Consider the following 15492-nt stretch of genomic DNA (forward strand, 5'->3'; position numbering starts at 1 on the left):
TATACGTTTTCATATATGAAATAATAATAATAATTTTAATCAATCGAAATTGTAGTTTGGACAAAAATAAAGGTTTAATAAACTAATTAATTGTACTTTAAAATTATGCAACTATTTTACTAGTTTTATATATTACTATAAGATCAGTAGAAGTAACGCAATATGATAATTAATTACATTTTAATTCAAGCATTATAATATGCGTTCGAGTTCAAATAAAATACACAACGAAATTTATTTCGCGTCCGTGTTATGTGTGTATACAATTAAATCTAGAGTAGAGTGAAATAAAAGAATATTAACTAGGTCTTTTATAATAATAAATGATGAATATGTATATTTATGATTTTGTTATTTACGCAAGTGTATATCTTGTTGCTGGCACATAAATATAGAAATAATGTAGTTTTGAATAGTAAGTATTTATTATTTTTTAAGTTTTTATATAATCTTTATCAACGGTTCTTTATTTATTATGATTTTTATCCAAAAAAAAAAAATTTTGTTCCAAAAATTGTTATTTACGTAACGTTCTTTTAAATAGAGACGTCACAGTAATTAATAGTATATATAAGTACAACGGTTAAGTTTTATGTAATGAATTGATAGAAGGACATAATGAGTCCATAATTTACTAATAATTTTTTTTTCTTTAAGGATAATTAATTTAAAATCGAAATTTTCATATATATAATTGTCACCGGATAATTTAGCCCTTGAATTTTGGGCTAGTTAAATTAACCAACCATATATAGTAGCTGTATTAGAATTTAGATTACTAACCAATGTGAATGTGATGCAACGTTAATGGATCTAGACACAACTTGCATTGAGAATTACAACACATGCATTTTATTACAAGAGAGAGAGAGAGCGCATTAGGTAGCATTTGTTTTAAGGTATTGAGACAGAGACTGAGAGACTGAGAGACTGAGATTTAGTATCGTGTTTGTTAGTTCAGAGACTGGTACTAAAATTTTTGTCTCTATCTCTAAAATTTTAGTATTTTAGTACCTTCAAAAAGTAGAGACAGAGGACTGAAATTTTTAGAGATGGAGACTGAAACTTTAATAACATTTTATACCTAAAATACTTTCATTTCAATTAATTAATTCTAATTTTACCCTTTGTGCAAATTAAATTAGAGTTTCATTCTTGTTTTAATTCCTATCTCCCATTTTGCACCAAACAGAATACTGAGATTTATTTCAATCACTGTCTCTCAGTCTCTATCTCTCGTCTCTCCACCAAACGCTACCTAACGGATTATTCTAAGAATCAATTTGTAGTTCATGCTTGTCTCCTTAATTAATAAAATTGTGCAAGTGGCTAATTCCTCGTTAACTTTATAGAATCGTCTTGTGTGTCATGATATGGCAACAGATTAATTTACATGCATATTAACTACTCATCATTCATTGTTGAAGAAAACAATAAAAATGAACGAGTTATTAATTAGTTGGTTTACCTACGCCATTGTTTATAATTTTAAGCTACCTTGTGTTAGTAATTTAGTATCTTAATTCCTAATCTTATCCACACTTCATGGTCTCAAAGTAATTAGTCACGACAAATGTATAAACTCAGAAGTAGCCACAACTAAAGTATTATCTTTATTTATATATTGGTGTTAATTTATTCGTAAGTTTCTATAGTCAGTAGTATTAGAGAGTTAGTATATTTTGTGATTTATAATTATTAATTAGTTATTATTAGTATTTTTAATAATGTGAAATTACATCTAATTATGTGAAATTATACTCTTTTTTGCTAGTTAAATATTAGTTAAATTTTAATAAAAATACTGAGTCTTAGACTTTCTCTTTTATAGTTTTACCTAATCTTTAATTAGATCTATATAGTTTTAAAAAATATCTATAATCAAGTATTTAAATAGAATAAAAATTTCAAGAATTTAACTAAAGAATCAACTATTTTTCAACTAATTTCAACAACTTTTTAAAAATTACCCTTGATTCGTTAATAAGAATTATAACCCAACCCTAATTATCATTCATTTTTATTTTTCAACTTGTAACCGACAGTTTTATTAATCTTCATTGTCAACCTAATGACTAAACAGTAAACACAGGGACGGAGCTTAGTTGAGACAAGAAGGGCCATGTCCCATACTTTTATTAAAAAAATTAGTAATATTTTTTCAAAAAATAAAAAATAGTTCAATTGGCTCAAATCCTTTATTATGACTTAAAATACCAAAGTTCAATCTTCATCTCTTGTTTTTATTGCACAATAATTTTTAGTTTTAAACATTCAAAACATGTTGGATTTGGATTGAACTGAGTATATTATTTCGTAGCTCTCTATTCAATAAGTAATACTCCCTCTACCTTTGAGTTCAAATATAAAAAATTAGGTATTTAAATCAAAGAATTGATGCATTTTTAAGAGGAAGGCTAATATTCAAGAAAGACAACACATAATTTTTACAATATCAACACCTGTAGATAGTTCTTCTACTTTAATAAATCACGAAGAAAGAAGATATAACCTTCAAAAGTTCAAAGAGTTGCATCTGATGAGTTTAACCTTAATTCGTTGGAACGAGACCTTAAAAAACGGCTTCAAATTTGACAATATCACTCAAATAAGAAAGATGAGATTAGGCGAACTTATTTTAAATGGGATCCATATCAAAAGTATATTGACAATTATCTTCTATGTGGCCCCCAAAATTTTATTTCAAGCTCCATCACTGACTAAACAAGTCATAACATTAAATATTATTGATCAACCTAATGTCTATATGAATCACATTCTTGACAAGCTATACGTTGAAAAAATATTACTAATACCAAACATTTCTTTTACTCTCAATTCTAAAATCTAAATCTTAAATTATAAACTTTAAATCTTAAATTCTAAATCCTAATCATATAAATCTTAAACTCTCCAAGGAGTGAAGGTTAAGAAAAAACTAATTTGAGAGTAAAAAAATTAACCAATGATGTCTAATTAAAAATTACTTCTTTATCTAATTAAGTCTTTATAGTATGTAGTGTATATTTGTTTTAATTTCTTTTCATTCTTTTCTAGATGTATTCACTAATCACTAACAAATAAAAAATTACACTACTTTGGCTATTTCTCAATTCTAATATCATATTAAAGCTCATTCAACCCAATTTAGTTGGGCGTAATTAACATTAAGGACCAAAAAAAATTCCCAAAATAAGAGAAGCTCTTAACTTCATGTTTATTTTTCTCACTTGAAAAGTAGATATACAGAAATTCCTGAGACAAAGGAGAAACATAAGACCACAAAATCAAATGGCCTATGAAGCATTTCTTATGAACAAAACAATAGAGTAAACTAAAGCCCTTATATGGTACAAAAGCGAATTCTACAGATATGGAATTTGAGAAGAACATACTTGGAGTGAATGATGATATATCATTACAAGCAAACATGGGGAGGGATGAGCTTTCCGGGATTCATGATATTGTTGGGATCTAACACTTGTTTTATTTTCTTCATTGTCCTTAATGCTTCCACTCCCAGTTCTTCTTCAAGGTACTGGTCAAAAAAGGAAAAAAAAAAGTGGGGAAGCATGAGATTTTGTTATTCTAGAGCTGAACTCATAAATTCAAAATAAGGCATAACATACTTGAAAACAAAGTACCATGACCATCTAATTAACAATAAAAGAAGTTTGTTCCTTGCCAATCTTCGCATGTAAATTATGACTAACATAACATATCCATAAGCTTTAACATTTGTTAATGTTAGCTTATGTGATGTTGGTAGTTTCATGAGTAACTAACATTCCAGTACCTTCATTTTCCCAGTTCCAACACCATGTTCACCGGTACAAGTTCCTGGTTAGAAGCATCATAATCAAAATTTACAAAAAGTTACTGGTTTGCCAATGTCATGGTGAAGAAATTCGAGCAAACAATATAGTGAATACCAAAAGGCACCTCATACATGATACTAATGATGCAATAGAATGTGTCAACAAGTTATTATGTTTTATGAATACCTTCCAATGACAAAGCAGCATGAACCATAAAGCTGTTGAGTCTCTCTGCCTCCTTCCGATGTTCTTCTCGGCTAGGGTCAAAGAGAATTACCGTGTGGAAATTACCGTCCCCAGCATGAGCAATTACCGTGCTGGCAAGAGACAACAGGTACACGCATTGAGCATCAATCTATTTGATCATCTATCATCATCAACTTCATCATCCAGAATCACATAACATTGATCAGACATACCAAACCAGTGGTGATGCATCCAACTCCTTTTTAGACCTTGAAATTAAATCAGCAAGGTGAGATAAGGGAACACATACATCCTGCAGAAATTAAAATTGAAACAATAAAATACACAAAATAAAAGTCTTGAAAAAAAATTAAGCACATTGCATTCTAGATCCACATTTGGTATATTATCTTTATATTAAGTCAAATCAAAATGTTTTTGTAAGTGCTTGAAGAAGCTGCTTACTTGCTTCCTATAAATTGAAAAGGTATAACAACAAAATAGAAACCCTCCTATAAATTTAATTATAACCCAACTATATAGAAATCAAAATAAATATTTCATAGTAACTCACCGAAATCATTGCCTCCATATTAGGTTCCATTGCAAAACAAGCCCAAAGTGCCTCCTTCCTTACCTGCACAGGAACAAGGAATTGACTTAAATGTACAATTAATTAGATAACTTTTAACACATCTCAAGGAACAAGATAGATTGAAAACTATGAATCGGGGAAGGGATCTCACTAACTTCAAAAGATTGTAAGATGCCATCACAAGTAGATATGTCTTTGATGAAACATCATATACATTAATAAAATGAAAAATGTTCTCTATAAAAGAAATAAGTTACTACCTTCCAAAGTTCTTTTTTAGCTTCAGGTTCTTCCGCGAATACAAAGTCCGATCCATTGTGCTTAGAAACAATTCCCCGAACAATTTGTGTTTGCTCACGTGCATATGCCTCTGAAAGATATCATCAGTAGGTTAGGAATTATCAGTATTTGGGAAAATCTGGCACATCCATTAAAAAGGAAAGTGACGTGTAAAATGATTTTTTCTTTTTTTTGAGAAAATGTGTGAAATAATTACTAACAAAGAAAATAAAACAACAATCAAATCTATATAAAGTCACCTGTTCCTATAAATTCAAACATTAACGTTGGACATTCAGGGAAATTCTTCCCATTAGCAACATTGATGGCTTTCACCTGAACTTCATCCAATAACTCAACTCTTGACACCTAACTAGCATAAACAGAATTTTCACAATTAAACTGCAAGAAATATCAAAACATTTGAAGTCAGAATCCTACCTGTATACCAGACATCATAGTGGCAATAGCAACATCTGCTGCATCCTTAACAGAAGGGAAATTGCACATGGCAACCTGTACTTTGATAAGTTAGGTAATAGGTAATCCATGTAATTTCATACAACTTAGATGATAAACATGAAGCGGCAGCTCAGAATATTGACGCATCAACTTTGCAGGCTGCACTGATTATCATCTCAGCTAGTTATATATATTAAAAACTTTACATCACAGATACCAGAAACCGTTGAACCAGCAAGTTTTAATGATCACTAAGAAAATAGAATAACAATGAAATATAACATATAGATGTCATAAATTGATCAAAGTAAAAAGGGTCAGTGGATCTGAAAAGGAGAGGTATAAAAATGAAAGAAAGGATCAACCTACCACTGAATGCTGGGGAATTTTCTGAAGTCTTAGTGTTACTTCTGTAACAACACCAAGTGTTCCTTCACTTCCAATCACCAAACGGGTCAGGTCATACCTACAATAATTTAAAGAAAATAACTCAAAAAACATGCCATTTCTGTCTGCCTCAACAACACGTTGTGTAGCACGCATTTAAATGATCAAGCACATCTATGATGAAGCAGGGACAATGTTCAGACACACTGGTGTAAGTTTCTGATACAACATAGGTTTTAATCATGGTTCAACATTGAAGCCCATCATTTTTTCATTACTAAAGTTCAGCTCAATAAGTAGATTCAATGTTAAGTGTGCATTATCTTTGCTGATGATATCTTATTTGAGAGTGGATAATGAGTGAAATTTCACAAAACTGAACTGATCAAAGATAAAATATATTGATTTAACGTGCAGCCAGCAAAGAGGTGGGTGATAAGACAGTATAGAATAGGCTCCTGTACTGTCTTGTATTCCAAATATACCAAATTTTTTGCCTTTAAGTTTGCTTATACCTTTTGTGTAAGCTCTCAAAATGATCATGAAGGGGAGAGAATTACAAGTGATATTGATTTAATATTTAAAGAGATACAAATATAACAAACCCTGCAGCACTCTTTCTAGCACGAGATGCAGTCTTCACAATATCTCCATTGGCAAGAACTACCTGAAAACACAATCAGCAGAATAAATATATCATCGCATCAATACATTAGAGACCAAAAACTGAGACTAAAACAAACCTTGAGACTGATCACATTATCACGCATAGTTCCATATCTGCAAATTAGTAAGAATAACATGTCACGCCTAATAGCATAGAAGAACTTTAAAGTTTTTTCTGAAAAAAAAAATATTGCATATTAATTCCATACATTTGGCCAATAAATTACATCAAATCAAGTCTAATAATCATTAATGATTAATGAACCAATATGCCTCAAGCAAAAAAGCTTAGAGCCAAGTATTAGACCTTGTGAACTCCGACATTTTTGGCAACCAGACAGATGAAACATTTAAACCATGTGTTTTCCAGTGATAAATGAAAAAATGAATATAACAAAAGTTGACCACCTCACAGCTAAAGACCCAGAGCAGCGTGTAGCACACATGCCTCCAATGCTTGCACCAGGACCTGTTGTTACAAGTAAAACAACATTATTTAGAAAAGTATACTTAGATATCAAATTTCCTAAACAAAATGAATTACCATGGTATATTCAACTAACCTGGATCAAGTGGAAAAAATAGACCATAAGGTTCCAAATACTCATTAAGTTCCATCCATCCAATTCCAGGCTCAACAATGACATCCATGTCATCAACATGTAATGCCTTCACTCTCTGCATATTGAACCAGTAGTCAGTGTATGACACCAAAAGGATATGTTCAATCTGTACCTATATGAACACATGGACCATAGTCTGCACGTTTAAATATGTTGCAGTAGATGATGAGTCTAAGTAGTGGTACTTGCACAGATGAACCGAATTATTAAAACGATACTGCAGTTGAAACTGCATTAACAATCATGAAATGCAGAAATGCATAAGAGAAGCAACTTGATACGTGCTTCAAATGTTCGTGATATGAAGAGTTCAAGAGTTATTTAGAAGATATTTTAGTTTATATTTTTAGAATATTTTATTTAATGTATTTTGATTTTGTTTATTTAATTACTAGATTGGGCCTTATGTTTATGGGCTTTAGGGTTTTCTTTGTTTTAACCTAATAAGAGGTTATAAATACCTCCTTAGCTATTGCAGTCGTAGCATAGAATTTTTAGAGGTTTCAAAACCCCTTTTTAGTTTCGTGATGAAACCATGATGTGGACAATTGAGGTTGAGGAGTCCTTCTCTTGTTGCATCGGGGAATTGGTTAGAAGGTTGAGGAGTCCCTTCGAATCAATTTCCGAACTATGGCGTTGACATGTTAGGTTGAGGAGTCCCTTTCTTGTTGCGTCAGGAAATTGGGTAGAAAGTAGAGTGATTCTCTTTGTACTCAATTTTAACTTATCTTTTTGTTTCTATTTTAATTTCAATGTATCTTTTTATTCAGTTTGAATCCTTATTTTCTTGTTTATCTTTTATTTCTTTATCATTTGATATCAGAGTTCAGGTATTAGATTAATTCTTATTAATCTATATTTGTTCTTCTTTTATCATAAAAAAAAAAGAGTCCAGTATTTGTCGCGTCTTTCATTTTGTTCTTGTGTTCTTGTTTTCGTTTGTGTTTCATTATTTAAAAAAAAAAAAGAAGAAGAAGAATAAAGTGAAAAAAAAAAACAAAAAAAAGAAGAAAAAAACCAAAAAAAAAAAAAAAATTATCTTCCTTTTTTGGTTTAGAGGTTTCAAAACCCCTTTTTGGTTTCGTGATGAAACCATGATGTGGACAATTGAGGTTGAGGAGTCCCTCTCTTGTTGCATCGGGGAATTGGATAAAAAGTTGAGTGATTCCCTTCAATTCAATTTCCAAACTATGATGTAGACAAGAATAGAAGGTTGAGGAGTCCCTTCGATTCAATTTCCAAACTATGGCGTTGACAAGTTAGGTTGAGGAGTCCCTTTCTTGTTGCGTCAAGAAATTGGGTAGAAAGTAGAGTGATTCGCTTTGTACTCAATTTCAACTTATCTTTTTTGTTCCTATTTTAATTTCAATGTATCTTTTTATTCAGTTTGAATCCTTGTCTTCTTATTTATCTTTTATTTCTTTATCACAACTTAAGTGATGAAAGCAAAGAGGAAGGATATGATATCCTCAGAATAGTTTGTGGAGAGAACTGAAATGGGAGGAAAGATAAGGAAAACTATATATTAAATACGCCATCCAAATCCCATAAGGGCATCATAAACTTTCTGATGAATTCTGGAACATATGAAGTCAAGTATATTCATCAATTCATGAGTAGACAGGGACCTATATATTTAATAATCATAATGTTCCCACTTGAAATTTGAAACAGTTATGAATGGATATTCAGGTACCATAACAGAACATGTACATACTTTCATTAATGACATGTCAATGCAAACCCCTCCGTGAGGCGATAAGGTGTGACCCTCAATTGATGTAGCTCCACCATAAGGTACAATAGGAACCTGAAAAAATAAGTAAACCATGATTAACAATTTCTCAGTACTATAATATTATTAACATTTATGCACCCAATATTTTTTTTTCAAAAACCAAATAGTATAAGAAATCAATTTTCCCTACTCAAAGTGTGTGGGAGGAACTCAAACCTTATAGTCGTTACATGATTTTACAATCTTGGAAACTTCTTCTTCAGATCTGCATATAAGTGCACAATGCAAGAGAACAATTATATGTATGCCTTGAATTTTGCCACACACATACACACACATCCCCTATGCTCATCCACATCCTTTCTAGATAATGTGGAAATGTATTTTTTACATATGTTTCAGTCAAAACAATAGATAAAATAGATGCATACTTTGAAATCAACAGTAACAAGGAGAGTGAAAAAGATATATTTAAGCCTTATGAAACTGCGTCTTGAAAATAATGTCCAAAGCTAATACATTGAATTGTGGCAGCATTTCAAGAACTATGAGGATACAAATGATGAAGCAAACAAAAATGTCAACTACAGATTCAGAGATTGTCTCACCTTGGATAAACGATAACATCTGGGATATTAACAGCCTTATGAAAGCTGTTTTGTGGTTTTCCATGGTGGTATCTTTCATCATAATCAAGTGATAAGTTATCCTGCAGAAATAAGTATTGTGAAAAGCTGAAGCTGAATGCTTGATAGTCACACAGATGCAGCTCCAAATTGCAAATGATATGAGTTTATTATTATTTCAGTAAAAAACAAATATTATTCTTAAACACAACCAATTAACTCAGAAGGGTGGCCTGCTTTCCTAAAATTCTCTAACACGATATTACAACCAATCATCTCAGTAAGTTTTAGCAAGAGCAAAAAGAAAATTTCATCTAACTGCCATGCAAATCAGAACCAGCTCGAGTATTTCTTAGTGCTTCTTTCAGTGATCCAAATTTCTGAGATATCAGAGAATTTTAGATTTCATACCTGACAGATGAGTTTCAATTCGTGGAGAAGCTCCTGCGGAAATTCTTTGTGTGATCCCTTAACGGCATACTGGGTGCTACCTTTGCCCCCAAAGCTAACAAATATAACATTCAGTACAAGAAATTGCATTTCATTGTCAACCAATTATTTGCTTGGTTCAGAGGCTAATCTATACACTGATGTGAAACATAATAAACTGTGCAATACATGATGAGTACAAAATCAACTAATAATGTAACTTGTCTCCTATAAAATGCTTGAATCAATTTATGTTCATCACTAATACAGAGGAGCCTATTCAAGCACTTCACTAATTTATGCCCATACTTGTTAATTACATTATCTAATGCAAATAATATGTGAAAACCTGAAAATTAAAATTTAAAAGATAAAAAAATAATTTTTGCACCCTAACTGCAAAAAATATAACAAAAAAAACAAATAAAACATTTTCCATAAATTATGAACTGAGACTAAATTGAAAAAATAATAGAAACATAACACTAAATCTAGAAAAAGAAAAGGAAAAAACCATATTGAAAAAGGACTTTTCATGAGAGGACCAAGGGAAGTGCTAAACAATAACCCTTGAGTTATTATTCTTGTAAGAACTAAGAAGTGGTAGCACTAGCTGCATTCCTTTAGAAGCAAAAGAAAATTGACATTAAATAGCGTTTGTAAGATTCTAACTGATTTTCCTTGCTATATAGTCCTTGGGAATTCAACCATTTGGAGATGTAATCATGACACTTGAGTTGTAACTAAGCATCATAAATAAATATAGATATAGTAGTCTTAACACCCATTAATTTCACTACTTAGATACACTTTCTAGTGGGAGTGGATTCTCTCCAGTGGAAAAAAAATTGGATGGTATTCAGTAGAAAATCTCATTCTTCATTGTTCTCTCTCTTTCATTTATTTATGGTCTCACTTGTAGAATTAAAGGTGAGAGATCACATTTTATTCTCTCCAGTGACAAAAAAAATAGAAAAGATCCATTTCCCTTTCTAGTTTGTGTTCTTGGTACTGAAAAGTCACACCACCTATCTCCATGTCTTCTTCTTCTAAGTGGCGTGGCAAGGCTATAATCCATGTCCACTTCTCAGCTATTATCTTCAAGAAAATTGATCTTCAGACTCTAGTAATAAGCATTATTTATCTTCATTAGATATTCTATATTTTGAGCATGTTTAATTAAGTTTAATTTGATTAATTACACAGAAAATATCACGTAAATTTACAAGGAGATATTTCAGAAACAAGTATAGAAATGAACATTCCTTAATTGAACTCATAATTGCTACCACATTATCCAAATATTAAAACGACAATAATCATATTAGTAATGTGCAGGATTTCAGCTCAATGTAAGTGCATGTTTGAGCGCCATTATTTTATTAAAAAAAAGATCTTCTTTCAATGAAAAAAGATCTTTTTTATTTTTTAATGTGTTTGGCAAATTTCTAGTAGTAAAAGTAAAAGCACTAGTAAAATAAAAAAAAAAGATCTTTTTTGAGAAGCTGTAATTTACATCTTTTTTAAAAGATTTTTTTTTTCTTAAAAAAAGATATTTTTCATGTAATAAATGAACAAAAAAGTACTTTTATATTGTTATACCCAAACATAATTAATAGATAAAAATACCTTTTTACATGAGATATCCAAACATAAAATTACTTTTACTTCTCTATAAAATCTTTTAAAAAAAGATAACTCGAAAAAAGATCTTTTTTTAAAAGCTCACCCAAACAATCCCTAAAGCAAAGAACAGAATAATTAAAACCTAAACTCAAATAAACAACTTAATTAAAACCTAAATTCAAAACCTAACTACTAAATAACTAATTAAAAACCTAAATTAACTAATAATTATACATCAAAATTAATTACAGATTAATTATCAAGTAAAGATTAAAGAGGATTGAAGGAGCAAGAAGATAAGGGATGAGCAAACGATGGAACCGGCGAGAAGATGACTACGCAGGGAGAATATGATGGCGCAGGCGAGAAGAAGACGGCGCAATGACAGTGCAGGCAATGAGAGGATGAACCAGAGGCGAGAAATTACTATGCATGATTCAGATCTGAATCGAAATCAGCAATAGATAAGAAATTGAAGAACTGAGTGAATAGAAAAAAGTTAAAGAAGAGAGCACATGCTTACCAAAATTGAGAGGAGAATCCGAATCTGGAGAATGCTCAGATTGCGATTGAGATCAAGGAAGAAGATGAAGTGTAGAGGAAGGAGATGCGATGGAACTTGGGAGTGGTTTTGTCGGTGGTTGTGAACTGTAAAGAAAAGAACGCGAAAGAGATTAAAAAATAATGCTTTAGTGTAATTTTTACTTCTTTACACATTTGGTAACATTTACATCTAATTTTTCTTCTTTCTTTTAAAAAAAATATTTTTTTAACATTTATTCTACAAATGTTACTAAAAGTATAATTTTACTAGTATAGCTAACATTTTAAAAAATGTTAGATAAAAAGTGTTAGTAAATATCTAAATTCTAGTAGTGTACTCAAGAGGGATTGTTAAAAGAATGATGAAAATTCAAAGAGCTAACAAGGAAGCATGGGAATACATTTCCAAATGGCAAAGAGATGCATGGAGTTGGGCCTTCTTTAGCAACAAACCAAAATGTGACAACATATGTAATAATGCTTGTGAAGCCTTCAATGCCAGAATCAAGGAAGCAAGAGCCAAACTGATTATCACACTACTCGAGGAAGTTAGAATGTATATCATGAGGACAATTGCTCAGAACAAGCTGAAATTCAAGAACCATGTTGGCTTACTAACCCCCTGTTCAACGTAGCCTCTTGAAAAAGATTAGGAATGAATCAAAGAATTAGGTGCCAATGTGGTCCGGAGATGCAAACTATGAATAATTCGAGGCCCGTGGTTAGCCAACCAATATGGCAATGGACTTGGGAAAGAGAATATGCACATGTAAATTTTGGCAACTGAATGGTAATAATTTATAATTTAATTGTGGTTGTTATTTTTATATTGTAATTGTGATTACTGTTATACTTTAGTTGTGGTACTAATTTTTAATTGTGATTACTGTTCATATAGTAAATGTGATTACTATTATACTTTAGTTGTTGTTGTTGTACTTATTCTGATATTGTAATTGTGGTTCCTTAAGTCATTGTGGATTGCATGCTGAAATTGGTTCCTTAATTTTTTGGGTGCATTTTATTGATTTGAAACAAGGATGCCCTATGTCCATGCTTGTGTTGCATTGGCTAGGACAGGCAAATAGCATGAAAATTTGTCATAAATGGTTGACAATTGATGCATATAATGATACATATGCATTTCATATCAATCCTATTCCTAGTCAGAAATTATGGGAGAAGTCGATCTACAACAAACCACAAGCACTCAAGTTTAAGATGCTAGGAGCACCCAAGAAGAAACGAAGAAAGGATGCTGATAAAGGCCCAGTTGGAGGCAAGAAGCAGAAGATCGCCAAGATGAAGAGGGTTCTTGCCGTCATTGTGGTGGTAAGGGTCACGACAAGAGGAATTGAGCCAAGAAGAAGGCTGACGATGAGGCTGTAGCTGTTGCAGTTGCTGCTGCATCTGGTGAAGCTAATACAGGTACTCAGCAACAACCTCCACCTGCTGCAACTGAAGTACAAGATGAAGGCAATGCTACTTAGATTGAGCTTGGCATGAGTCAACCCAATGTGTCAAAAAATAAAAATGAAGACTCTCAGCAAGTACTTCAATTATTGTTCTCTGTTATTATTGCTTTATATATTTATTTTCATCTCATTAAACATTGTCCTACAGGTTACAACAGCTGTTGTGCAACCCAAATGTTTCAAATGCTCCTCCACCACCCACTGTTCCAATTTCAAATACTCCACCACCACCAATTGCTCGTATCGATCCAATGGTTGGTGCATCTGCAGCTACAACTTCAAGGTTGCGTAACATCCTGCGTTTTGTACCAACTCCGGGGTTCAAACCACCAAGAAATGAACATTTAGCTATTTTCTATTGAGACATTTTGGTTTTAAACATTGAACTCTATAGTTTCTGAGTTTCATATGTCAGGGTGTATGTGTTTTGGTTTGAGTTAAATACTCTGTTATTTTTTTATGATGTCTACACATCCTTTCTAGATTCTGTGGAAATGTATTTTTTACATATGTTTCAGTCAAAACAATAGATAAAATAGATGCATACTTTGAAATCAACAGTAACAAGGAGAGTGAAAAAGATATATTTAAGCCTTATGAAACTGCGTCTTGAAAATAATGTCCAAAGCTAATACATTGAATTGTGGCAGCATTTCAAGAACTATGAGGATACAAATGATGAAGCAAACAAAAATGTCAACTACAGATTCAGAGATTGTCTCACCTTGGATAAACGATAACATCTGGGATATTAACAGCCTTATGAAAGCTGTTTTGTGGTTTTCCATGGTGGTATCTTTCATCATAATCAAGTGATAAGTTATCCTGCAGAAATAAGTATTGTGAAAAGCTGAAGCTGAATGCTTGATAGTCACACAGATGCAGCTCCAAATTGCAAATGATATGAGTTTATTATTATTTCAGTAAAAAACAAATATTATTCTTAAACACAACCAATTAACTCAGAAGGGTGGCCTGCTTTCCTAAAATTCTCTAACACGATATTACAACCAATCATCTCAGTAAGTTTTAGCAAGAGCAAAAAGAAAATTTCATCTAACTGCCATGCAAATCAGAACCAGCTCGAGTATTTCTTAGTGCTTCTTTCAGTGATCCAAATTTCTGAGATATCAGAGAATTTTAGATTTCATACCTGACAGATGAGTTTCAATTCGTGGAGAAGCTCCTGCGGAAATTCTTTGTGTGATCCCTTAACGGCATACTGGGTGCTACCTTTGCCCCCAAAGCTAACAAATATAACATTCAGTACAAGAAATTGCATTTCATTGTCAACCAATTATTTGCTTGGTTCAGAGGCTAATCTATACACTGATGTGAAACATAATAAACTGTGCAATACATGATGAGTACAAAATCAACTAATAATGTAACTTGTCTCCTATAAAATGCTTGAATCAATTTATGTTCATCACTAATACAGAGGAGCCTATTCAAGCACTTCACTAATTTATGCCCATACTTGTTAATTACATTATCTAATGCAAATAATATGTGAAAACCTGAAAATTAAAATTTAAAAGATAAAAAAAAAAAAAACGATTTTTGCACCCTAACTTTATCTGAATCTTCATCAAACACATAAAAAAGTAAGATTTTTACAGCAAAGTGAATCCATACACCTGTTGTTAATGGCATCAGAGGGAACAGAGGCGTCACACAAGGAAGGATTGAAGTGCGGATGAAGCGCAAATGAAGCACCGCATACAGCCACCGCAAGAGGAAGCACGGAACCTGTCCACGTCATCCTTGGACGGTGTGAGGTCAGCACATTGGTTGCATTCGAGTGAGTTGTTATATTATGGATAGTGCGATAGAAGTAGTTGGAAGAAGAGCGCAAGCGAGAGAACCACGACGAGAAATTTGACATGGTCGAGACTCAGAGAACAAAGAATATGAATCATTCATTACAGAGTGAGTGAGTTATGGTTGCTGAAACTTGAAAGAGGTCAAAACACTCACGCACGCTTTTCCACTTATTTATTTATTAAGTATTTGTCATAGTGTAGCACAAAGAATCT

General features: G+C 32.0%; 2 protein-coding genes and 1 long non-coding RNA gene across 4 annotated transcripts; all 3 read right to left on the reverse strand.

Moving 5' to 3' along the window:
• Positions 3185-10192, reverse strand: LOC107605526 (D-lactate dehydrogenase [cytochrome], mitochondrial). Of its 2 annotated transcripts, none has more exons than XM_016307427.2 (17): positions 9792-10183; positions 9363-9463; positions 8971-9019; positions 8734-8826; positions 6957-7071; positions 6802-6862; positions 6471-6507; positions 6333-6394; positions 5710-5806; positions 5320-5394; positions 5139-5247; positions 4860-4969; positions 4579-4641; positions 4238-4317; positions 4005-4135; positions 3797-3840; positions 3185-3538 (listed from the first exon to the last, which is right to left on the reverse strand). In XM_016307427.2, the coding sequence occupies exons 1-17, from the start codon at positions 9918-9920 to the stop codon at positions 3419-3421; spliced, it is 1476 nt and encodes a 491-aa protein (XP_016162913.1). In that variant the 5' UTR covers positions 9921-10183; the 3' UTR covers positions 3185-3418. The 2 variants fall into 2 exon arrangements, 1 of the variants encoding a protein (XP_016162913.1); XR_001612529.2 differs by having other exon boundaries at positions 3471-3538; positions 4238-4273; positions 9792-10192.
• On the reverse strand, positions 11738-12149 carry LOC110263631. The gene is made up of 2 exons (XR_002349499.1): positions 11959-12149; positions 11738-11878 (listed from the first exon to the last, which is right to left on the reverse strand). It is a non-coding gene; the product is annotated as an uncharacterized LOC110263631 (long non-coding RNA).
• LOC107605527 (D-lactate dehydrogenase [cytochrome], mitochondrial-like) lies at positions 14150-15438 on the reverse strand. Its single transcript, XM_016307428.2, has 3 exons — positions 15094-15438; positions 14607-14700; positions 14150-14278 (listed from the first exon to the last, which is right to left on the reverse strand). Exons 1-3 carry the CDS (start codon positions 15339-15341, stop codon positions 14174-14176), a joined length of 447 nt encoding a protein of 148 aa, XP_016162914.1. The 5' UTR covers positions 15342-15438; the 3' UTR covers positions 14150-14173.

The sequence above is a fragment of the Arachis ipaensis genome, chromosome B06, assembly GCF_000816755.2.
Source record: "Arachis ipaensis cultivar K30076 chromosome B06, Araip1.1, whole genome shotgun sequence".
Taxonomy (NCBI): Eukaryota; Viridiplantae; Streptophyta; class Magnoliopsida; order Fabales; family Fabaceae; genus Arachis; species Arachis ipaensis.

Excerpts from the sequence above, each read along its gene's own strand:
- LOC107605526 (XM_016307427.2), bottom strand. The coding sequence starts at position 9,920 with ATGCAATTTCTTGTACTGAATGTTATATTTGTTAGCTTTGGGGGCAAA. Across the intron at positions 4,318-4,578 it reads ATATGGAGGCAATGATTTCG|GATGTATGTGTTCCCTTATC; the intron begins GTGAGTTACTAT and ends TAATTTCTGCAG. Across the intron at positions 3,539-3,796 it reads TTGGAACTGGGAAAATGAAG|TACCTTGAAGAAGAACTGGG; the intron begins GTACTGGAATGT and ends TTTTTTGACCAG.
- LOC107605527 (XM_016307428.2), bottom strand. The coding sequence starts at position 15,341 with ATGTCAAATTTCTCGTCGTGGTTCTCTCGCTTGCGCTCTTCTTCCAAC. Across the intron at positions 14,701-15,093 it reads TCTGATGCCATTAACAACAG|CTTTGGGGGCAAAGGTAGCA; the intron begins GTGTATGGATTC and ends TATATTTGTTAG. Across the intron at positions 14,279-14,606 it reads AATTGAAACTCATCTGTCAG|GATAACTTATCACTTGATTA; the intron begins GTATGAAATCTA and ends TTATTTCTGCAG.